We start from the raw sequence: 24,233 nt of genomic DNA, 5'->3' as shown, positions 1-24,233 counted from the left end.
GAGGGAGCTACTTGCGTCATAGTTCTTGACAGTATGAGTCAGAGAGAGACATTCATAAATAATGGGGAAACGACGTAAACCGTCTCAATGATGAAAATGTGTCAACAGAATGTATGTACTGTATTTATGTGTGTCATATATACACACATATATATATACTGTATACTTGATTTTAACTTCCTTGAGGATAATCATGCCCGTCAATAGTTACTTGATCGAAATTGAGGCTGTGCAAGGTAATTTTTCCTTTGTCAAACAGAGCAACTAGTAAAACTCTAAACATAAACAAACATGTCACCGACAGCAAACATGATCGCAATGACCTTGTAGACACATCCAGAGCTATTCAGCACTGGCATCTAAAATGTTGACATCTAATATAATACACCAGAATTTATCTATATTTTCACAATGCTTGTTATGGGTTGTGTATGGTGAAGATGCCGTCGCTATGATCCATTTAGCACAATTGACCCTGAGGCTAAGAACAATCTACAAAACAATATTGATGAGTCACTTGAGTGTCATGATTTGAGTTCATTAAACATTTTAATATGCTACCTCCACTGGCCCTAAAAAGTTGGACATCAGAGAACAGTCACACTCAGCGATTCATCATCATCATCCTCATCATCTTCATCATCTTTATTTATCAGACTCGAGGTCCATATGAAGACACACAACACAAACAAAGCAATACAACACGGATAAGTGCTTCCATACTGGTAACGTATGGCACAGACAGTAGGATTCACAGGTATTCATTAGGTATAAACCTGTGCATCAGATTTCTCATGTGTACCATATTTTTTTTCAGTAGGATTCTTAATGCATCATTAGAAGCTACTTTGAGCTTTTTTACAGAAGCCTTTTTAAATCTGCACCACGTTTATATGCTAATCTTCCTTGATGCACAGTTATATCATAGTCACATCTGCTGCCCTTCACGAGGCTGACATTGGATTTACGTTGAACTTTTAAATGTCCAAGAACCTTTAGATTGTGGGTGTTGTGAGATTGCTTCTGTCTTGATCCTGTATATTTATCAAATGGTGCTCCAACAAATAAATAGGCCTATATTCGCCACCTACCCTTCATGAGTGAGGAACAGAGTGGGGATTTTGTCCCATATCTGCTGACTCCGGGCCATGTGGGTTAGTAGGCGACGAAAGGCGCACTGGCACAGGAAACCACGAGGTGTCAAATATGACATGGCTCTGAAACGATATTGCGATGTCACGGCATTCAGTCACATCTAGCTAATTACAGTTAATGGAGAAGTGCATTGATACACACAGTAAGCCCCGCAAACACATTTTAAAACCGAAAAAACCCTCATTTATGTTATTAGCAATTCATGAGTCGTTTATCTTGCCAAACACGCCACATATTTATGTAGTCACATGAATACAGAAGCGAATTAAGCTGTTCATGAGAAAAGAGGAGAATTTCTATATGAATGCAAGGAAGTGAGCTGTTTAATGGTTTGGAGGTGACTGTTTTCTGCAGATGTGTCATTCATACCTGTAGCGGAACAATTATTTGCAATTATAAGTATACAGATCAATTTGGAATTAAGTCTTTGATATTTTAAGATAGAATAAAATAGAATAGAATAGAATAGAATAGAATAGAATAGAATAGAATAGAATAGAATAGAATAGAATAGAAAAAACTTTATCGTCTACCATGCACAATGATGGCAGAAATTTCTCATCTATCCTGGTTAAATAAAGGTCAATAAATAAATAAATCATACATTCTGATACATTTGCCCAGCAATGTACATAATAAAATCTAAGATATGGTGTAAGTGGGACATTTGTACAATATGTGTCCTTTCAGTTCTTTTTGTCCATAAACACATCAAATATTGAATATTGAATGTGCCTAAAATTGTAAAATGTTCAAATGTACTCGATATTTTCCACTCTGGCACTAGTAGAAGCTCTACTTGTATCCGGTTGTAAATAGAGTGTGGCGTGTAACAGGCGCCTTGTGCATGAGGAGCTGGGGGGAACACAGTAACACCATTAGCGCCAGTGTAAGCCGGTTATGTTCTGGGTGTTCTCTCACTGGGAGGGCAACGCAGATGCTTTTATTGCATCCGGGAACCTGGTCAGCAGCCAAAAAGAAAGGAAGTGGGCAAAATCCAATTCTGTTGATGTGATTTGTCTTATAGTTATTGTATTAGAAGCTAACAATGACCTACTGAATGTGGGACAAGGTGCTTAGCTGTGTGAAGGTTTCCATCAAAAAGTGAGAATTGATCACACAAAGTTTAAAGGGATATTTCAGGATTTTTGACACAGGGCCTAATTAAGTTATCCAGAGTTTTGTTGATTCCTGTAGAATTTTTTTTATTTTTTTCTATTCATAGAGATTTATATTTGAAGAGTTTAGTGTTGCTAGGCTAGTGCATGTCTATGGTAACTAGTAGCCTGCATTAAAAGCCTCTTCACAATCATGGGGTAGTCCTCCAAACGTTGCCACATCTGATTTGTAGAAAGCTCCTTTGTGAATTCCACGAGTAGCAATGCCGGTCGCAGGTAAACAAACTACTGTAGATCCGGTAGCCTAGCAGATCACGCCGCCGCTATCTTACAACCAGGATGCTAATGCTGCTCAAATATAAGTTATTTTAAATGCTAAATGGTTGAATTAAAACAATTATTCCGTCAACACAGACATTTATATGGGTGGTCTGGTGTTATAAGTTATATCTTTAATGCAGGCTATTAGTTACCATAGACATGCACTAGCCTAGCACCACTAAACTCTTCGAATATAGGGCCTGCATGAATGAAAAATTTAAAAAAAATCCGGAAATCAACAACACTCTGGATAACGAGGAAATGAGGCCCCCCCAAAAATGCTGAAGATATCACTTTAACAATGCAATACTTGAAGAGACTAAATGCAAGTTGGTCATTTTATACTCACTACTGCCACCTCAGGTCTTACACGTAACAGCAGGCTCTATATTAAGCTTGTGCATGACGGCACTTCAGCTTATTAGAAACCACCAGATAGTGTTTCAATTGGTTTAGCATTTGCCTACTCAAGGGTTGGGGGTTTAATCCCATTAAATACAAGTGCAGTTCTTGGGCGACACACATGAGCATATTGAGTGAGAGAATGAGAGCGTGGATATGTGAATGTTACTTGATGTAAATGCGGTGCCCAAAGTGTGACAGCAAAGTACTATGAACGTGGTGTTTTAAATCTGAAACTGAAGAAGAAACATGTTGGTAATAAAAAATGTTTTTTAAGAATCACATTACACCATGTGAACTGAGCTGTTGTTTGCATTTGTAGAGCTTTTTTGTGTTCATGTTTTTATTCATTCTTTCTCAATATTGAAATATATAAGATACATTTTTGCCTTAATTCATATCAACATGTATCATCCACCTAATTTACAGCAGACACCAAAGTCAAAACCCCAATTTGAAAGAAAACTCTTTTTACCCTGGAATCAAAGACAGTCTGACATTCCCAGCACATGAGCATGGCAAGTGACAAAGTGAAGTTAATTCACTCAAATAATGTGTCACCCTAATGGGACTTTGATCCTTGTGGAGCTTTTATCTAGGTGTAAAAATTCATTTTCACCTCCAGGAAGACTTCACTACATCACCAGTGTGCAATAACATCAGAGGGTCACATGTGGAGACCAGGACACTGTCAAATTTCTTCCTACCGACCTTGAAAACCTTCTCTTTAAAAACAGGGCTGAATCCTTCTCACCAGACAAAGACATTATAGCGGCAGGTGGTTTGTGAGCTTCATAAATTATCCAAAAACGTAAGGCGACTATGAGATGACAAACAGGCTTGGAGGCAAAACACTAAAAGCAATCCGCAGCACATTTGCCCTGCTGCTCCTTTAAATGGCCAATGATCTACAGCTATATAGATGTGGTGTGGCCCCAAACTCATCAGCTGTTTGCCTCGGGGATCTGGGAGCTAGTATAGGGAGGATGCACATAGGACCAAGAAGGAATTAAACCAAGACAGTGAGCTAACAACCAGCAAAAAGCAAGAAGGCCACTGGGGAGATCCTCGGTATAGCACAAGCCTTACAACTTCCTGGTTTATTCAGTGCGATTTGTAGTCATGGGGTTGGGGTAGGCCGCAGGAGGAATTCTTGAAGGAATAGAAAATGCAGAGACTAAGGGAGTTGCAGGGAGTGTTGGCACGCTGGCCTGAGCTTGATATAGTGATCCAAACATTTAGTAATGCCGCAACTGGTATAATGCATGTGTAGGAGCTTTAGGCTATTTGTTTGTTTGTTTTTAATAATCTTTATACCTCTGTTTTATTTTTGTGTGGTGATGAATTAATCTGTTTGTTTGTTTATTTATGTTATATTTTCCCCCCTTGTGATTTAAGTTAGTTTATAGATGATTACCTCTAGGGTGGGTGAACAAAAAATAGGAACCACATGGGTGACCAGCATTAGGCCTAATTCCTTCAACCGGATATTATTTAAATGAAATATAATTGTGCCGTGAAGATGTTCTTCACACATAATAATCTTCTGCCTGACTGAAGAGAGAGATAGACTATGTGTTCTGGCTCTGGCTATAATGTCATGCTGGAAAAAGGAAATTAACAAGGGGCACGCACGGTGTTTTGCCTGCAGATACATTCATTTGTATGTCCAGACCTCTAATAAATGGATCTTAATAACTCATTTTGTGCAGGTTGACGCCTTGAATAAGAATGACATCATTGAGGTATAATGACGGGACGTAGACACCAGAGGGCGCTGCGTATGACATGGGCAGTCGCGGTGACGTAGACTGACGTTCCAGGAAGTAGCTGTGCACCGGAGATGCAAGTCAAATAAGGGTTCATTTTGTGGGGGAAAAATACGGTTTTAAAGCGAGGATGATGCGACAACAGCTGCTCGGTGCTTTATCCATGAAGGTATTGTTGTGACCTGCTGCAAAAAATATACATCAAGTAAGTCGCTGAGCATGTTTTATTACCATATATGTTTTGGCTATCGCTTTGCTGTTAGAAAGCTAACCAGTTGACTGTAAAAGCGGCATTTAGGTTAAAACAGATACTGTTTTTTGCTCTATTTTCAAATATTTAGCTACAGTGACAGAAGTATCATGTTCTTATAGTTTCCTGGGCATGTCTAGGTCACATGATCTTGATAAAGCATCTCATAATAAACATGAATCTACTCAAAGCTGTGATTTCAAGAGTCACATTAAGTAACTAGTCAGCTGATGGACATGATCTAGCTGCAGTGACAAACACAGGCCTGAGAGCGATGGTGGATTATTCTATTGGCATGGTGGCAAAATGATATATTATTATTTTTAGATTAATTGCGTAATTGTGTCACGTGCATTATGAAAAGCCAAACATATCTATTTATAGTGATATCATATCACAATAGATATCATTTAGACCTAGATCCTAAACCATACCTAGATTGTAGATTGTTACCTACACTGCACTTTATTTCATACTTTTAGAATCGGTGCCCATTACTTTAATAACCTTAGAACCTAAAAACACATTTGTTTGTGCCTCGATAACTGAGCTAAGGCTACACAAACACACACACAGCATCATAGGTTTGAGTCCCGTCTTCTGAATGTCCCTACTCTTCACTCTGTGCTGTCCTGTCTAAGAAAACCTATGGGCCAACACCTTTAAATCATGATCATGCATTATTCAAGAAGAATTTTTTAAGCTCATAATGTTCAAAAATGTGTATTAGTTACATCAGTGTTGCAAATTCTTTAGTTTTTTCAAAGCATAGTGTATCTTTGTCTTCATTTCTTTTACACATACCACGACGAATGCACTTGCAAAACAAACAACTGCTTTCTGTTTTTGCAGACGCACATCTAGCCTTTCTCTGAAGAGCCTTGTGACTTCTCTACACTCTCCAATGTCATCTGGCTGCCCACCTCAGTCTCCTGCTGTGGCGAAGACCGAAGTGGCCGTAGATGGGGAATGCCCGCTGCTTGCTGCCACATTTGCCTACTGGGACAATATCCTGGGGCCTCGCGTACGTCACATATGGTCACCCAAGGGCAACCAGCTCATGTACCTCAGCGATGGAGAAGTGACATTTTTAGCCAACCACACTCTGAACGGGGAGATCCTGCGCAGTGCCGAATGCGGGGCTGTGGATGTGAAGTTTTTCGTGCTGGCGGAGAAGGGCGTCATCATAGTGTCACTGATCTTTGACGGCGAGCTGAAAGGTGACAAGAACACATGTGCCTTGTCCATTATCCTGCCTCAGACGGAGCTGGCCTTTTACCTACCGCTGCACGCCATCTGCGTGGAGAGGCTCAAGCACGTCATCCGCAAGGGACGCATTTGGATGCAAAAGGTAAGCAATCAATTTCGCCGTACTTTGGAAATTATAGTTTTGTTTCTTATAGTAAGACAGAAGGTTTAGTTTACCTGCTTGACTAGTTTTGATCACTTCCTGTGATCTTCCTCAGAAGCGACACCTGGTGGTGGAGGTGTCGTGTCGTAGGCAGCTTACATGGATTTTCCAGTCAGTAGGGAGAGCTTACGCCCCCTACTGAGTGGCGCCTTCTCCAGGACGGTGTCCCAAGTGTGGGATAAGGTGTACGCTCCCTCGTCCCGGTTCATAGATGTTGTTGCACGTTTCCTGATCTCGATGGCTTCTCTGATCCAGCGGTGATACTTGTTACTTTCGGCACGGATGACCACATCTATGAACCGGGACGAGGGAGCGTACACCTTATCCCACACTTGGGACGCCGTCCTGGAGAAGGCGCCAGTCAGTAGGGGGCGTAAGCTCTCCCTACTGACTGGAAAATCCATGTAAGCTGCCTACAACACGACACCTCCACCACCATGTGTCGCTTCTGAGGAAGATCACAGGAAGTGATGGAAACTAGTCAAGCAGGTAAACTAAACCTTCTGTCTTACTATAAGAAACAAAACTATAATAGCCTTAACCTAAGAAGACAGTATGAACCTTCTACAAAGGGTACTTTGGAAAGCATAAAAACAGCATGTATTGCGATCAAGGGGAAATTATTTGTGTTACAGTCGCAACCAAGAGAGGAAGCGCTGAGTTAGGATGAAAAAAAGTAATCACAATTGTTTATGTTGGGCCCCAGGAAGTAGAGTGTAGTCCTTGTTCTTGCTCCAGTCCAGTTTAATGTCCAAGTACACCCTGGTGATGTCTGGTACAGTACAGAGGTCCTTGTTGCTAGAAAATTTTATTGTTTTGTGGTTGATTTAAATTAGTGGAGATCTTTGGTATTTTGATGTCTGCGATGTGGGTTAAAATGTAAATTTGCTTCAGATTCCACAACACTTTTGCAATTATTAGTTTAGTATGGTCATGTTTTATTATTTTAGAGTCCTTTATTCAAAAATGACAGTGTTTTTAATAGAAAATTCTGTGTGTTTAAATTCCTGCTATAATTACACTTTCTCAATGACACCGCACTAGCACTGATCTACAATTTTTTTTGTCCTTGTATACACAGCAGGCTACTTACCAACTCAATTTCCTCAGAAGGACTAAAACGTTTTTAACTTAAATTCATTCATCACCTAGGCTTTACTCATTACGGCGTGTAGCAACATTGGCAGAATAATAAAGTTGCAGTCTCTCAACACAGAGGGGCAACCCGCTAATTAGCACTGAACGATCCAACCGGGGGGAACTAAAGCGCATGTAATAATATAATAATAAAAGTGTTGCAAAATGAAATAGCCACATGCCGAGAGAACCTGCAGCTTTGCAGATGGAGAAAGTCAGGTCAGCTCAGGTTGACGGCCGGCCTCGGTGTCCTTATTGTTTCAATATCACAAGTCTTGTTTTGTTTTACCTTGTGTGACAGCTCCTTCTGCTTTCAATGCCTTCCCTTGACACAGTTAATATTTTACAACGCCTCAAAGTTTTATTTTGAGGGCATATCTTTTTGTGTGTGTGGGTTTTGATTCAATATGAATGTTTTGTAGCTGTCAGGTAAAGGCTAACATTGATGAAAAGGGTTGTGATCGTGAGTTGATCTTTGAACGTGGCACTAATACTGGAACATGCACCAGCTCGTAATATAGCAGGAGCATGTTTTATTTGTGGTTGTGCTTCCAGGGCTACAACATTATATCGGTGCTAGGCTTGGAGATCATCCCGATTATGGAGCTTTTGGCATCTATGAAGACCCACAGTGTCCCAGACGATATTGACGTGAGTGTTGTTGGCGTCCACAGTCTCTTTGCACTCTTTTCATTTGAGTTGACATATCCTCATACAGACACATTTATAAATGGCACACCTTAGAGTCTTTATGTGTCATCAAGCTAAGACTGTTTGTTTCTCTTTGGAATTTTACACACCTTACAATTCATTTTATGGTCAAAGGGGTAAAAATGTCAGTAAGCGTTTTGTCAATACAATTACTCATTTCTCTTTTTTTGTCTTAATTAGGATTAATTAAGATTAATAATAGATTTTTCATTTTCCTGCTGCGCAGATTAAAGACACCGTTCTTAATGACGATGACATTGGGGACAGCTGCCACGAGGATTTCCTCCACAAGTAAGCGCTGCAGTACAGGCAAATGGAGACAGATGATGAACACTGCCCATTTAACACCTATCAGGCCCACGATGATAAATAATGGCTTTCCACTTATCCGACTTTCCCCCGGAGAAAAGGCTGAAATCGCTTAGTGTCGAGAGCCTGTGGAAAGTACATTCTGACAATAAAGTGCCTAATCGCTCAAAGCAGAGCAGGGGAGCTTCAGCGTCCTATGGAGATGACAAAGCATGTGCTAATCCTTGCCCACTCACCTGTGTCATAAGGATAAAAGTGGACAAAAGTTTGACAATGTCGATCAATGTTTTAATCAAAATCGGATTAGTCGAGGGTGCTTTGCCCACAGGTATGTTTTAGAATCTATGCATTGCTTAAGTAATTGCCTTAATCTGGCAACACTTCTGACCTGACAATTAAGTTTAAAAACTGCCATAGATAGAGATGTCCTCTTTTTTCTCATAGCGTCTCATTTATATTTGTGTCTTCGTGCACATCAGGGCCGTCAGCTCTCATCTCCAGACGTGTGGATGTTCAATAGTGGTTGGGAGCAATCCAGAAAAAGTAAATAAGGTAACTCTTAAAAGATTGTTTGTTTCATCACCTGTTCACAGAATTGTTAGTTTGAATGAATTCTCTAATAAAATAGCACTAAACCTTTTTATTTTATAACTTGACTTTTGTGCTTGCTGGATACGTGCAAAGAACCTGACCTGAATTCTTTACATAAATATTTTATACAAAAATTGAAGCGGTGACCTTGTACCTTTCTTTCTGGCAGATTGTCAGAACCCTGTGCCTCTTCCTGACCCCCTCTGAGAGGAAGTGCTCACGCCTCTGCAAAGCTGACTCCTCGTTCAAATATGACACTGGCCTGTTTGTTCAAGGTCTGCTCAAGGTAACATTTTATTAGTCAGATTGTGCTCTGGATTTCTCTAATATTATCTATATTTCCCCTTTATGTTTTCCATATATTTTCTTTTGAGTTGTTTTTAGATTGTAGAACCAGATTCTGTGTAGGCGTGACAAGTTTTGACACGTTTTATTACAACTGAAATACACTAAGTAGTGATTATGCTTTTGTCCCCAACCCCAGGACTCCACAGGCAGCTTTGTTCTGCCTTTTCGCCAGGTGTTGTACTCCCCGTATCCCACTACACACATTGACGTTGACATCAACACGGTGAAGCAGATGCCGCCGTGCCATGAGCACACGTATAACCAGCGGCGCTACATGCGGTCAGAGCTGAGTGCCCTGTGGAGGACCGACAGTGAGGACGAAATCCCCCCTGACACAGTTATTCACACCGATGAGACCTTTACGCCTGATTTGTGAGAACCAAGTGGACTCTTTGTTTTAACGTCATAAACATATATATAACTATTACCTTTGTGTTTTTAGAAATATATTTCAAGACGTCATGCACAAAGACACTTTGGTGAAGTCATTCATTGATGAGGTTAGTATACAACACCTGCTATACAATAAAAGACTGTTTGGAAAGTTTGAGGAAAAGAAAAATACTTGCTCATTTGCTCGTATTATGACCCATTGTTGCTTGTGTAATATTTTGAAAATAATGGATACACTTTTTTGTCCATAGGTCGTTATAAAACAATGTATCCTCCCATTCATAGTACAGTGCTAATGAGTATGGCAATTAAATACAAATGCACCCTGAACATTTCTGATGCAATCTTGAGCTAACATGGCCCATTGTCCTGGGTCGTTAGCATCATCTGTTTCCATGGCCAGTCTCCCCCTGGTGCTCTTTATGTTTTTTTTTGTCGCGACAACTGCAATATGTTGCTTCCTCAAGGTTAGCTCAGTGGTTGGGGCAGCATGCTCAGTATACCGTACATAACTGGTGTCGCTCCTGCCGAGCCGTATCCTAGACAACTAACTGACGTCCCTTGTCACACCCAGGTGTTCATGCTGAAGCCCGGCCTGTCCCTGCGGAGCACCTATCTGGCCCAGTTCCTGCTGTTGCTCCACAGGAAAGCCCTCACACTGCTCAAGTACATCGAGGACGAAACGTAAGAGTCGTCTTTAATCCCCATCACAAAAAGCTCTCTGTGTTGTTGCCCCGCGTCGCCCCTTTTCTAATTCGCTCACTCTGCATTACACAAAGAATGCTTGAAAGTCCAAATACCTTGGCTAGTTATGCCTTCTGTTCATGCCCTTGATAGTGTTTAACTTTGTAGTGCAGTAGCGCAACCTTGCCTTGATAGGGATGTCACCGCTGGCCACCCCTTAGGACACAAGGCAGCTTAGAGCTTTGTTGTTGATGCACTTTTCAAAGCGGGAGTCAACACAGACATGTTTTTCTGTAGTTAATAATGTAATCCTCTGGGCTTTGCTTCACTGGCGGCAAGGGTACAGTCCACTCAGCGAGACAAATGACCACGTATAAAGTAAATATGGGCTGACAATGCTAGGTTCAATTGGAAAACATCTGCCAGCCATGGACAAAAGCATATGTCAAATGTAGCCACAATGAGGAATACCCATGTGCCACATTCAGAGGCCAAAACAAAAACATGTTTGTGGAGAATAGGCACTAGACAGCGATCTCTAACTGCTTCCAAGACAGTGACTTAAATGAAGATGGACAGCGGTACGCTAAGGGGCATGCAAAGCTCTAAGAGTGGAATGAGGAAGGGCTTATTGCTGTGTTCAAATGGCGTTCATTTGAGGAAGCTAGCAAATTCTGACATTCTTGATCACATCTTTAACAATGCATGTTTTTCCTTTTATGACAGTACTTTTAATGTTTTGGCTTTTCTTTATTTTCAACACTATTTACATTGAGTGTGGCATTAAACTATGAATGAACACATGGAATTATGCAGGAAACAAAAAAAGGATGACATTTTTTGAAGAAAAAGAGTTGAGGTGAGTTTCTAGTTGCAGAGATTTTCATGAAGGTAAAGACGTATACAGGTCTATGAAGCAAAAGCCTTTCGGTCAAGAATGATAATATTTTAGCACTACAGAGCTGGTCTATAAAATGATGAATGTTCAAAGTTAGCTATGTATGACAAATTCAATATCTCTGTTGCAATTTTGTGCCGAGCAAGAGAATGATGGACGTTAAATCCAACTTGAGGACTTGGAGCAAAATGATTGGGACAAAACATTTAGAAAGTCACCTTACCATAATGTACACCCATACCTAGACCAATGTGTAACTACATGTACAAGTAATTTTTTGTACGCTAGAATTTTGATTAAAACGAGAGTGAATTTTTGGAAAAGTTTCCAAAACCACTCACACTGATGTACTCCCTCTCCTCCTCGGCCGTATGGTGACCTCCTCTTTGGTCCATCTGGGACACACCCAGTGCTTCCAAACAATGAACTGACCTTCTAACTGTGTTTAACTTTACTTTAGTAAATATGGGTTATCACCATTCCATCATATCACATCAGTTATGTACTGTACTAGGGCTGCACAATATATGCAAAAAATATCGTATCGCGATATTACGTGATCCAATATACATATCGCAAGGAGCCACAATATATCACAACATCACTAAACCCTTCATCCGACTGAGATTGACTCACCCAAAAACAAGCAATGCATTGAACTTATAAATGTGTAAAGGTTCAGTTTTAGTTAAACATGTACTAACTTAGCTCAATTTTAGTCTTGTTTTGACACAATTTGCTGAAAAAGTAGTTTCTTGCAATTTGTGTTTAATTTGAATGGAATACGTTGTCATGAAATGGTTCAGTGAAATATCGCAATAATATCGTTATTGCGATATTCCACAGCCTTATCGCATATCGCAAGTTACTTCAATATCGTTCAGCCCTATACTGTACATTACAAACCTGAATAATGAATACTACTTTACATACTATTAATTTGGGGTTTTGTTGCTTTCTTCTATCATTTCTTTAGTCTGATAGTTGCACTTACATGAAGTTATTGTGAGGGTGGTGTTGGTTTGGTGGGAAAGCGCTCGCCCGCTAACCTGAGGGTCATTGGTTTGATTCCTGCTCCGACTTCTAAAAACTACTGGTCAGTACTTGTTACCTTCAGTGTTTATGAGCGAGAGTGGGAAATTGGAAAACGGATGAAAATTAGCCTAAGGATACGATCCAGAATATTAGCATTACTCTATAATTATTCTTAATGAGAAGCAATTTATTACCATTACCAATAATAGTGATTGCAATTAGTTTTGTAACAAAATAAAGAAGCTGTCCAGTTTCACTTCAAATAACCTCAGCATTAACATTACAAGGAAAATCCTAGCTGAAGGTTCTTGAGTCATCATCTGTCCTCTGTAGCTGAAGTGTAGGGCGTGTCCAGTGACACTGACAGTGAATATGAATATGATCTGCTAAACTAATACAAATAGCATGTGTTGGAGTTTGTTTACTGAAGTCTTTGCAGGTCTTACATTCATATTGACCTGTAATTGCGAACATTAAAATGTGTGATTTTGATTCAATTGTGATCAATGGTCCTCCAATATCCTCCATATACATCAGAATAGAGAAGTGTTTATCAAGTCTTGCCTTCGGGGTTGCTTACAGTGTGAGGTCCAAGGGCAAGCTACTTAACAGGTGCCCCCGCTAGACTGCTTATGCTTCGTGGCTATCCCTCTTTGAAGCATACATAATTTATTGTAGCATGGCAGCGTTGCGCACAGCTGCACACCCCAGCAAGATATGAATGCAAAATCGTCTGACCCCCAGTACTGTGTTACACGTTATAATAATATAATTTTCTCTCTTCCTTCTTTTCACAGGCAAAAAGGGAAGAAGCCTTTTCGGTCATTGCGTAATCTCAAAACAGACTTGGACCTAACCGTGGAAGGCGATTTGAACATTGTTATGGCCTTTGCTGAAAAGTTAAGAGCGGGCCTCCACTCATTTGTGTTTGGAAAGCCATTTTATACTAGCATGCAAGAAAGAGATGCACTCATGAGCTTCTGACTCTCAGGCTGGATGGTATATGTTTTTGCCTGTTCTATTTTTGTTTTTTTAGAAGCATGCAGTCAGTGCCAGTGCCCTTATCATTTTTGAGAAATATTATGATTGGCCTTTTATATCCTCAGCATGGATGATGTATAATGTTACTGCTATTATGAGCCAAATTATTTTATGTTGCCTTTACCAGCTGTGATATATTTTAATGTTTTACAAAAGTCTAATTTATTTTGTGCAAGTTAAATTATTTACATGCCCTATTTTTTATTTATGTTAGTAAAAGTATGTTTTAAGAATAAAATGCATATGAGTGATATTTGCCAAATAACACTTTTTATTATCATTTAGCTGCCTTTGAACACACAGAAATTAACTAACAATAAATGAATGCCCTGCTTAAATTTGATTTGTCTGTTGCTGTTGTCATTACATGTTTGCCCAGCTGTGTGTAAAATGGATTTGCTCTGATGCTGGGCCCGCTTCAAGGCAACAGCACAGATATTTGCTGTTCAGATTAACCAACTTCACAGCAAACACTCAAATGTGTTTTATTTCCAGCACATTAATTTGTGATGGGACAATTGATAATGGAGAATGGAAATGATGTTGACATTGTAATGTGCCAAAATCAATTCTTTCTGACTACAACAATAAAGTTTTTTGCTAATGTCCCGCATGTGAAATCTTTGTTCATTTCAGTTTTCTCCAGATGTTCTTTCAATTTGAATCTTTTATTTGCCTAAATGTCAGAATATTCAATATTGTTTTTTGTTATAAGTTATAATCAACGTCTTCTATGTGAACCTACATAAAGGCTTGCATAAGCATTCAAGCAACTGGGGATCTTTGTTTTAAGTGCAGCCTAATAAGTTGCATGTGCATACTTTGATCCATTCTTTAAATAATATGCTTAATAGCTTCAAGCAATAGGAGAGATGTCTTCTGAAGGCGTATGACATGTTTGAAACATGACTAATCAACTGCTATTTTTTTTTTTTTTTACAGTAACTGCTCAAAGAAAGAATCAGAAATGTGTCTGTGAGATAAAAGTTTCGAGTTAATGACGTTAAACACTTACTATTCTAATTGAATAAAACCATCACTTCTACAAGCGGGTCCTCTCCTAATTTGGCTTCCAAAATCAATGGCAAAGGGATGGAATGACACTACTACGAAAACATTGACGCTGATTGGTCGAAAGCGGTGTCGATCTTTTACGCATCTATCATTGTTCACGCCTCTCTTTTGTCATTGGCCAGTTCCTGGGGTTGGCTGTTTCCTATTGGTTGATTTTGTGACCGTTCGCTTCAGAGCCGGAAGAGATGTCAGCTGGCCTTCCTCCAGGTAAATATTGAGCAAAGGATGCTAGCAGCTCCAATGTCTCACAAGACAAAAGGACTACTCCTGAGAAATCGGAGGAAAGATGAAACCACATGCTGCGTCAAGAACAATAAGGTACTTTACGGTATTTGCCGCAACTGTCTACATTTGTATTTAAAAGAGTAGTAACAGGGCGCGGCCTGCTGTCATTAGCTCGCTAGCTCTTCCTGCTAACAGTATGATATTAGCGCTTAGCTTAATAACTGCTCTATACAATACTACAGCGTCACACACGAAGGAGCCCCCGTTTAGGATATGTCAGCTGTTAGGTTTATGCTACAAATAAAACATCGGACCATGTTACTTCTAAACAAGTTGATGTTATGAGTTTTATGTGGAAACAGTCAAGACTAGTGGGGATTAGTTGAAGGCATAACATAGATGTATTCATGATGGCAATGGCATTGGCTCTGTTTTTACATTATTCATTTGTCTGTTGTTTGCAGATTGTTGTTTATTGTAAATTAATTGTGATTACGATGGTATTACAATGCAGTGAGGACAGGGTGTCTCATTGCTAGCCCTGTAGAACGTCACATATTACCCGGCCCGTCTCTGTTTGATAGGCACATTGAATGTCCACATTTAAGTGAGAATATTGTGTTTATAGTTTGTCCTTAGGTGTCTCTTCCTGTGGTTATCACTATTCTCATTGTGATACTATGATACAGGCGTTTCCTAGTTATTTCTATGTAATCTGTTTTTATGCTTGATTCTTATTTGCACCTTTCTAATCATATGTTTGTATGTCACTGTTTACTGACTGAGAATTTGGCATAGTGCTACACCCAGGCTTTTTAATGACTGCTGAAACTGTTGTTCTGGGGGCTGGAGAACTCAACTTGCTTTTCAACATTTTTGGAACTGGGAATGTTTTGCTGGATGATTGTATTACTGTTAAATGAACATGCTTGGTTTCAGTTTCCTTTGACATGTAGAGACACCAGTGACTGTAGTTTAGAGGCAGATTTATTTTTTTCACATTCATTTACAACTCAGTCAGTTTTACAACACAAAACAGAGATCCAGATGATCACGCTGCCTCTGCATGTGTTCTGATCAAAACTCAAATCGGCTTGCATGTTTCCACAGAGCCCTCATACTTGCTTACATGCTTTCCAAGAGACGCATTTACATTTTTTCTTTGTTAATCCTTTGGCATTTTAAAAGGATTAGAATAGATTTCAGTTTCTGTTCATGTGTACTTAAACTCATGACTTGTAGGTGTGGGTGGACAGTGAATGTACCAGATGTGAGGATGTAATCTCGTTAAAGTGGGTTTATTTTAATAATAAAACAAAACATGTTCATGAAAAGTAAATCATTTTACTTTTGTATAAACAATGTTGTTGCCAGGGCCAAAGTGTATGATTGGTCTTTTTTTTTTTTTTAGACGTTACACTGAGAGTCCATAACCATGGATGGGAACAACACATTTCCCAGCGTTGTGGATTTGGATAAGTTTCTTACAAAACACAATTCCAACTTCATCTGGCTCCTTGTGGGTAGGTTCCATAAGCTCTTATACAATCATGTTAAATGTCCGAGTAAATTGTATGGAAAATGTCTATATTTGAACACTTGTCTTATCTTGATTTTAGCCACTATTCTGTCCTGTGGATGGATCATATATTTAACTTATTACAACTCCCGCAACATTGGCCTCATCCTCACCCTCATCATCAACAGACTCTACAAAGATGGCTACATTCATATTGGTGCGTAATGCTACAGCTTTTTGGACAGCAGTAAACAAACAGCTAAAGGCCATAATGATGCACTTTTCATGTTAATAGTGCAGTGCTTTTATGTGGAATAAGATTTCTTAGGCTTTACATTGCTACGTGATACCGGAGACATTGATCTACTGCCCTTTAACAGAGAAGGAAGTGTTGGAGTAATGGCTCCAGCTGCATTAAATTTTTAAATGTTGGGCAGAGGTATAGTTAACACTACAAAGTGAGCAGCCACTCACGTCCAAGCTTATTTATCTTTTAAACATTCTCTTATCTAAAGTATATTTAACTTGTGGTACCAGAATATATGACAGTCATCTCAAATTTAAAACCTCCTAAGATCTCTATTGAAAGCATTGACATAAGCTGAAATTCATAAAGCCTCGGCGCTGCAGAGCAACTAAAACAAAAGCCAAAGTAGTGAAAAAATGGTCAGGAAAAGGAAATTCAGATAAACAAGTGCCAGGACAATGTGCATCTAAGAACAGAAAAAAAGTAAAAGAAAAAAAAAATATTAACAGCTTGGTGATGAAATATTTATTAACTGTAAAACATGATGTAAATGGGTAAAATCTGCTCCCCAGGCTCCTTTTCTTTCTCTGTGCTGTCAGGGAAAGTCATGTTCAGAGACGTCTACTTCATCAACCAGGATATGTCAATCAGGTACCATATTTGGCTGCTGTTGCTTTTTTTTTTTTTTATTCCATTTCCAGCTTGTTCCTGACTTGATGTTTTTTTATGTAATAGGATACAAGATGGCTTCCTTATATTCCGATGGTGGAAAATGTACAACCCAAAACAAAAACAACACGGTAAGTCAGTTTTGTCTCTGGGAGGAAACTTACTAAAAAGGGAAGTTACTCTTGGGGGTGGAAAGTGAAAAGTAAAGATGAACTTGTTCTAGTTTGAACTGTTTGCGTTGTCTCTTACACATGTGTTTCTTGTTACCAGATCCCAAAGCTGAAACCAGGCTCCATGTGACGGTGAACGGGTTTGAATTTCATGTTTACAATCGAACAGACCTTTATGCCCAACTGCAGAAGACCTTTGGCTTGGAGCCGACGCTAATTCCACCCAAAAAAGAAGAAGAGGAAGAGGAAGAAGAAGAAAAGGAACAGGAAGAGGGTGACAAGAACCTTGAAAGGTGAGCTTTTGGTGCCAGGAGTCAAACCAAGATTTTATACTTCACTTTTTGATTACAGGAGGGTAAAAAAGTGGTAATAGTAATTTGCCTTCTGCTCATTTACCCCATGCAAATGTTGCTGGCATTGAAATTACGAATAATCTCTCAAAAATATTGTTTCCTCCTACTGACAAAGGCGGAAAAAAGTCTTAATAACCTGCCTTTGTTTTAGAGAATTATGACCCTCTGTGGCAGTAAAATAATGTGACTCTTAATCATAAGAGCACATTTTTGACATCTGAAAAATCTAGTTTTGCTGTAGAAATACAGTTAGACTGAATAATGTTGTTTGTCCACAGTGTAAACATCAAAGCAGAGAGTCCAGATCCTGCGTCATCATGGCGCTCCCTCATCCCCGTTATCAAAGTCAACATCAGCACTGTAAGACCAGACAAACATCATGCTTCTATTCTAAATGAAGAGATGTTAAGGCGAGTAATAAAATTTACTTATTTTGAGTTATTTTGTTATAGGGACATATGGCCTTTGGGAATCACCACCTCCCTCAGACATTGTGTGTGAATTTTGAAGATGCCTTTTTGACCTACGCCACCAAGCCTCCGTCCAGCCACCTCGACCAGTTCATGCATATTGTCAAAGGCTCACTGGAAAATGTGCGGGTGATGTTGGTTCCGAGTCCGCGTTACCTGGGCCTGCAGAATGATGAGTAAGGACAAAACCAAAAGCATCTTTAAATGTCTTAAAATCCCCCAAAAATGTCTCAGTGTTATATGAATGAAAGCCTTGAGACAATTAAGGCTTTCATCCTGGGGCCTTTCTGTGTGGAGTTTACATCGTTCTCCCCGTGTCTACGTAGGTTTCCTCTACAACTAAAAACGTACAATACATAGAGCAGTATGAATGAGTGTATGACTGTGTGGTTGGTGTGTGGTCAGAGGGGCAGATGGCGCAGATTGACAACCTCACTTCTGTCAGTCTACCCCAGGGGCAGGGTAGCTTACCACCACTGAGTGTCACGTGACTGAATAATGACAACAGCGTGGTGCTTGTAAAGTACAATGCAAATGTTAAGGTGTTGTTCAACCACCACAATGGTCAAACTATGAGCTTGAAGGACAGCATAGACTCCCCGTTTTGTGCCTACGACAGGGCAGTCAAGGTACAGGGGTGAGGAGCACGTTGGTGCACACCTGACTAAAGGGCGGTTGTATTTTGTGATGCTCTGCAGCAGCACAGACTCGTTTTGCGATTCCTGTGTGCACCAAAGTGGTACCATTCTGACAACAGAGAGTCTGATGCAGTGGATTTTTTCTACTGTTTAATTCCATAGTGAACTCTGCATGTGTGAACTCGTAGTCTCTTTATGTGGAATAATAAATTAATTTAATTGATATATAAATATCTTTTATCCACATAATCTGTATAAAATTGCAAATTGAGGGAATATGTAAAAGAAAATGTCTCCATCCCTCTCTAATACTTATTTCCATAACCATTTCTTAATTAATAATATGTATATCAGTTGCTTGTTTCTTTTCTAAATTATACAATTTACCCAAATCAAATATTTTTGGGGGGGTTTGTTTTTTAAATTTCAAATATAATTTGACTAAAATTGACATAAAATGTGGGTCATCTTTAAATGCCTGTGGTCTTAAATTTTGTAATTCCTTAAAAATCTAAATCTCACCTTGCAAAGTGTGCAGGAACCTTGGGGATTATGCTATTGAACACTATTGATTGTGTTAAGAAGTGTCCATCAGAATCACCAAAATGAATAATAACTTATATTTTTGCAGACCTCCAAGGCTGATGGGTGAAGGTTTTGTTGTTATGCAATCCAATGATGTAGACATCTACTATTATCAAGATGAACCAGGTACACGGCACACAGCATAATCTGCTTTTATCTTTCTCTGCATGTGCTCCATTCTTGACTCTTGTTCAGTGTAAAATGTTCCGGTTGTGTGTGTGGTGCAGGCCTGGTCCCAGTGGAACAGGAGAGTGAGGAGGAAGCTGAGACGTGCAGTGAGAATGATAAGCTCCAGGACCTGCCGCCCTGCTGGGGTCTGGACATAGTGTGTGGCAAAGGCACTGACTTTAACTATGGTCCGTGGGCTGATCGCCAGAGGTAAGGAAGAGGCTGGCAGAAATACTACTGCATTATCACTGTGTAGATGATTCATTATCTGTGACTAAAACTAATAAAAAGTATAACGTGTCAACAATGACGCACAAATGTGTTTATAAATGTTAATGTTACATAATCACATTAATGTCCTTTCCATTTCAGGGACTGTCTGTGGAAGTTCTTCCTCCCTGCTGACTATCAGGCCATGAAGGTGACAGAGTTGTCCCAGCCTGGGAAGCTTCGGCAGATCCAGGCCTTTGAGCTCCGTATGAACATCATCGCTGACGCCACCATTGATCTGCTTTTTACCAAAAACCGGGTGATTCTTCCTCTCAATCTGTGCTTTACTCTGTGACAGCCTCCTTGACCTCTCGTCTTCACCTCTACTCTTTATTTTCTACACTTATTCCCTCAGGGGTTAGTGAAGAAATGTGGTGCATGTCGAGGGACATATAGCACATTTTAAATGTTTTTCAATCTGTTGTCTTCTATTTAGGTGGAATATGTAGTCTGTAGAGTCTGTTGTTTTTAGGCAACAGGCCTTTGTTCTGTCATGTTTGAGGTTTGCTCTTTTGTTCATTTCTCCCTCTTGTTACTAGGAAACCAATGCCATTCATGTGAATGTGGGAGCAGGCTCTTATCTGGAAGTCAATATACCTATGACTGTAGGAGAGACCGGTAAGCAAGTTATTGCGCTTACTTATTATTGATTTATTCATTGATGCATTAATGCATAATTGATTGTATGCTTTGTAAGTTACTGTATATCTATTGGTCCCTGCCTTATGCTGTGCTATATAGCTGTTTGCACCCCAAAATTCTTATTTTCTGCTGTTCATTTCTGCTTTTAGGCTACTCTCCCACCATCAAAGGTCAGTTGCTTCATGTGGACGCCACCAGCAGCATGCAGTACAGAACGCTCCTTGAGGCTGAAATGCTTGCTGTGAGTACTATATCCAACTGTGTCAAAAAGAGAAAGTAAAAAAAATGAAATAAACATTACAAAGCTTTTCTTTCTCCTCTAGTTCCATGTCATCGCCAGCTATCCTCGTGTGTGGAACATGCCTCAGACCTGGCAATGTGAGATTGAGGTCTACAAAGCCACATACCACTTCATCTATGCACAGAAAAACTTCTTCACTGGTATGGATTTCATAACACGACAGACAACCTGTGAAACCTTTTCTTTATACTGTTGAGTAAAACCAATAATAATGCATTTTCCATTGCTTTTGTCATTAGACCTAATCAAGGACTGGGCCAGTGACAGTGCACCTGATATCTATTCCTTTGTGCCGTATTCGTGGACATTTAAAATTCTGTTTCACCAATTTGAGATGCTTTGGGCTGCAAATCAGCACAACTGGGTTGATTGTTCCACCAAACAGCAAGAGAATGGTAAGTGCTACAGACTTTTATAAGTGTCTATTGATAAACAGGATTTGTTGCTTGATTTTATAAAATGATATTGTACAACTTTGGAAGAGTGTCTACGGTTCTTATTCTTTTTCACAGTGTACCTAGCTGCATGTGGGGAAACGCTCAATATTGATTTCACCTTGCCTTTCAATGAATTCGTTCCCACCACCTGCAATACTTGCTTCAGTTTAAAGGTTGGTCATGAGGAGTTAATAGATTTCTAGGTGTATTTGAACAATACACCGCTATGCAAATGAGCTACGCCTACAGATGTGCCTCTAACTCCTGTGTGTGGGCGCTGTGTGTTTTGTGCGTCTCAGGCAGAGGACACAGACATGCGCATTTCTCTGCCAGAGTGTCACCCAAGCCGCTATCCTCTCCTCACCTTGGCCAAAGACTACCAGAATGTCAAGCTGCCTCCAGACATGTTCATGACGGGGGAGAGCCACGGACCCCCCCCTCCCAAAGTCAACAAACCACGCTGGAGGAACATCACCCACGCTGAGTGAGTGCAGCATTTATCTCCATATAAAAGTACAGTCTCTTCACTGCTCGTGGGCCCAAAGTGTGTTTGATAGAAGAAAGATATCAGGATTGATGACTCATGATTGTCACTGGCTTTTGATGGCAAATGAATCCTGGAAGGTACCATAAATCCAACTATACATTGCTGTTCTAATGACACCTATTTAGTTATCTTTATAAAACAGTTGAGGCATTTTTTCAAATTTGATTATTTAATTTGGACATTTAATAGATTTACTTTTAATGTTTTTTTGTTACCATATTGTTAGAGCCATTCCACTAGTTGAAAGTTCAAAAGCCCAAGTTGGCTTAAAGGCGCGTTTTGTACACTCTGTATATGGCGACTGAACATTGAGTTCATCTATTATGAATAGCCCTGTGCAGGAAACATGTACACGACTTGTGTAGGATGGAAGAGTCCCCATACCCCTGGGACATTACGAGCACAATTCTGTCTGGGCTGGTGCACACCGGCACTGCAGTGAAATCAGGCGCAACCCATTTGCAGTCTTTTATCTCCACTCAATGTCCTTGTATTGAATGGTCCATAAAGCAAATGATGAAGTGGAAAATTCACTTAAACCCTCAGCAGACGGTGTTTTTTCTTTACTCCAGAGCTGGCTGGGTGGACTGTTGGAGCGTTCCCAACTTCTTACTCATCATCGACTATACCTGGCACCCTATTTATCCCCAGAAGGCTGATGAGCAACTCAAACAATCTTGTAAGTTCCTTTGCAACAGTAGCAATAGTGTTAGCATTTCAGTGTAATATTGTTAAACAGACCAAACTTTGTATTAATATTTATTTACTTTGTTACAGTTTCTGAAATGGAGGAGTCCATGTTGTCTGCACTGCGACCCCCAGAGACCTCCTCTCACACCACACAACCACGCCACACCTCTGCCACTTCCTCAAATGTTTACAGCCGTATGCCCTCTGACCCCTCGGCGCTTCCTCCGGATAAGCTCCATGTGGAAATGGAAATGTCCCCAGACTCCCAAATCATTCTCTATGGCCCTCTGCTCAAAGCACTCATCTCCATTAAGGCACAGATGTTTAATGACTAATGATTTCAACGCACACAGGAGTGCTGTTATGTTGTTTGCTTCTAACACTCAGCCTCCACTGTTTTCACAGGAGAACTACTTTGGTGAAGATGACATGTACATAGACTTTGAGGAGGCTGTGTCCAGCCCTGTGCTGTCCACTGCCACCTCCTCAGGCCTGGGATGGTCTCCTCTGGGGATGGAGGACAGTGAATACAAAGATACTGCTGACATTCATCCACTGGACCTGCGGCCCTGGGAAATCACTGTGCATATTAACCTCTACAAAGTGCACGGAAGACTGCCAATAGTAAGATTTTTAACACTGAATGATTAAAATTGTGTACATTTTCTGTTATCCAGGTGGTTAATTTAATCTTGTAAAGTTAAAACAAGAGTAGTGGACTTTTTTTGACAGACGACAACTCTCATTTCAGAGAGTCTCTTCATGGCAATTTCCATCTCAGGTTCCAGCCGTCTCCAGCAGTTCCTTTTTTTTCCTTGTCCTTGTCTTGTGCGCATGGCGGTCACCAAAAACTGCCATGAAGGGGCTCTCTTGGATGTAGAGTGACACTTTTTTCTGTCAAAACAAAAACAAAAAACAAATACAACATCACAAGATTACTTGAAATGATTTAAATTGCATTGTTTAAAATCACATTGTTCCCTCTCTTTCAGCACTGCAGCAGTGAGGGCCCAGAAGGACCTTCAGGCTTCTTGGAGCGGCTCTGCTTTGAGATGAAGAAGGGTTATAAAGAGACCATGCTCCAGCTGCTTCTGTCTCCCATTCACATCTTTGTCAGTGATAACTACCAGGTATTATTGATTTGTGTTTTTGTCTTTTCAATAAAAAAAAATATATATATAAAACGTACTTTGATTGTGGACATTTTTTGTATCATCATATATTATGGATAGGCACTATTCAGAAAAAAAGAACAAGAAATAGAAAAGTATTGCGTAACTGAAAACATGTAGGCCACGTTGTGTAACCACGCAGAATTTCTAAATTTAAGCACTTCCCTATTTGCTCTTGCTGCTTAATACTGTCACAAATGTTTATGATAATTACAGTACACTATTTTAGATGAGCATGTTTTTTTGTGTGTGTCCACAGAGGCCCACGGCGGATGGGGTGCTGAGAGATGGTCACCTGAGTCTGTCTGGGATGCAGATGCGAGCCCATGCCATGTTCTCTGCTCAGGGCCTTCCTCTTGGGAGCGATACACTGGAGTATGCCTGGCTTATTGACATGCAGACAGGAGGCCTCACGGGCAGGATCACTATTCCACAGGTCTTCTAACCAAAATAACTTGGGCTCAATTAGAATGAATTAAATTG

The 24,233-nt window shown here is 40.0% G+C and overlaps 2 protein-coding genes across 14 annotated transcripts in view; both read left to right on the top strand.

Annotated features, from left to right (window-relative positions):
* The first annotated feature begins 4,802 nt into the window (after positions 1-4,802).
* Positions 4,803-14,236, top strand: c9orf72 (C9orf72-SMCR8 complex subunit). The gene is made up of 10 exons (XM_079574026.1): positions 4,803-4,970; positions 5,868-6,366; positions 8,119-8,214; positions 8,501-8,565; positions 9,063-9,135; positions 9,344-9,460; positions 9,659-9,894; positions 9,965-10,022; positions 10,490-10,599; positions 13,330-14,236. The coding sequence occupies exons 2-10, from the start codon at positions 5,920-5,922 to the stop codon at positions 13,514-13,516; spliced, it is 1,389 nt and encodes a 462-aa protein (XP_079430152.1). The 5' UTR covers positions 4,803-4,970; positions 5,868-5,919; the 3' UTR covers positions 13,517-14,236.
* A 597-nt stretch (positions 14,237-14,833) lies between these two features.
* The window catches only part of kiaa1109 (KIAA1109), a 40,370-nt gene continuing 30,970 nt past the window's right edge, over positions 14,834-24,233 (top strand). For 12 of the 13 annotated variants that reach the window (XM_079572930.1, XM_079572921.1, XM_079572922.1 and 9 more), the window contains exons 1-3: positions 22,927-23,202; positions 23,571-23,708; positions 24,010-24,186. In XM_079572930.1, coding sequence (XP_079429056.1) covers positions 22,942-23,202; positions 23,571-23,708; positions 24,010-24,186 — 576 coding nt within the window. In that variant the 5' untranslated portion in view covers positions 22,927-22,941. Of the gene's footprint in view, positions 14,966-16,283; positions 16,396-16,491; positions 16,609-17,210; positions 17,290-17,373; positions 17,439-17,577; positions 17,771-18,108; positions 18,191-18,282; positions 18,477-19,569; positions 19,650-19,750; positions 19,902-20,063; positions 20,221-20,500; positions 20,580-20,752; positions 20,845-20,926; positions 21,045-21,143; positions 21,300-21,416; positions 21,515-21,640; positions 21,826-22,460; positions 22,568-22,665; positions 22,893-22,926; positions 23,203-23,570; positions 23,709-24,009; positions 24,187-24,233 lie in introns of those variants that run through there. The other variant, XM_079572924.1, reaches the window with a different exon arrangement.

This window comes from Gobius niger (assembly GCF_951799975.1).
Source record: "Gobius niger genome assembly, chromosome: 16".
Classification (NCBI taxonomy): Eukaryota; Metazoa; Chordata; class Actinopteri; order Gobiiformes; family Gobiidae; genus Gobius; species Gobius niger.
This window is presented reverse-complemented; position numbering and strand designations above follow the sequence as displayed.

What these genes read in the sequence shown, in the direction of transcription:
- c9orf72 (XM_079574026.1), top strand. Translation starts at nt 5,920, where the DNA reads ATGTCATCTGGCTGCCCACCTCAGTCTCCTGCTGTGGCGAAGACCGAA. An exon ending in ATCCAGAAAAAGTAAATAAG is followed by an intron (nt 9,136 to 9,343) that starts GTAACTCTTAAA and finishes TCTTTCTGGCAG; the next exon opens with ATTGTCAGAACCCTGTGCCT. An exon ending in AAGTACATCGAGGACGAAAC is followed by an intron (nt 10,600 to 13,329) that starts GTAAGAGTCGTC and finishes TTCTTTTCACAG; the next exon opens with GCAAAAAGGGAAGAAGCCTT.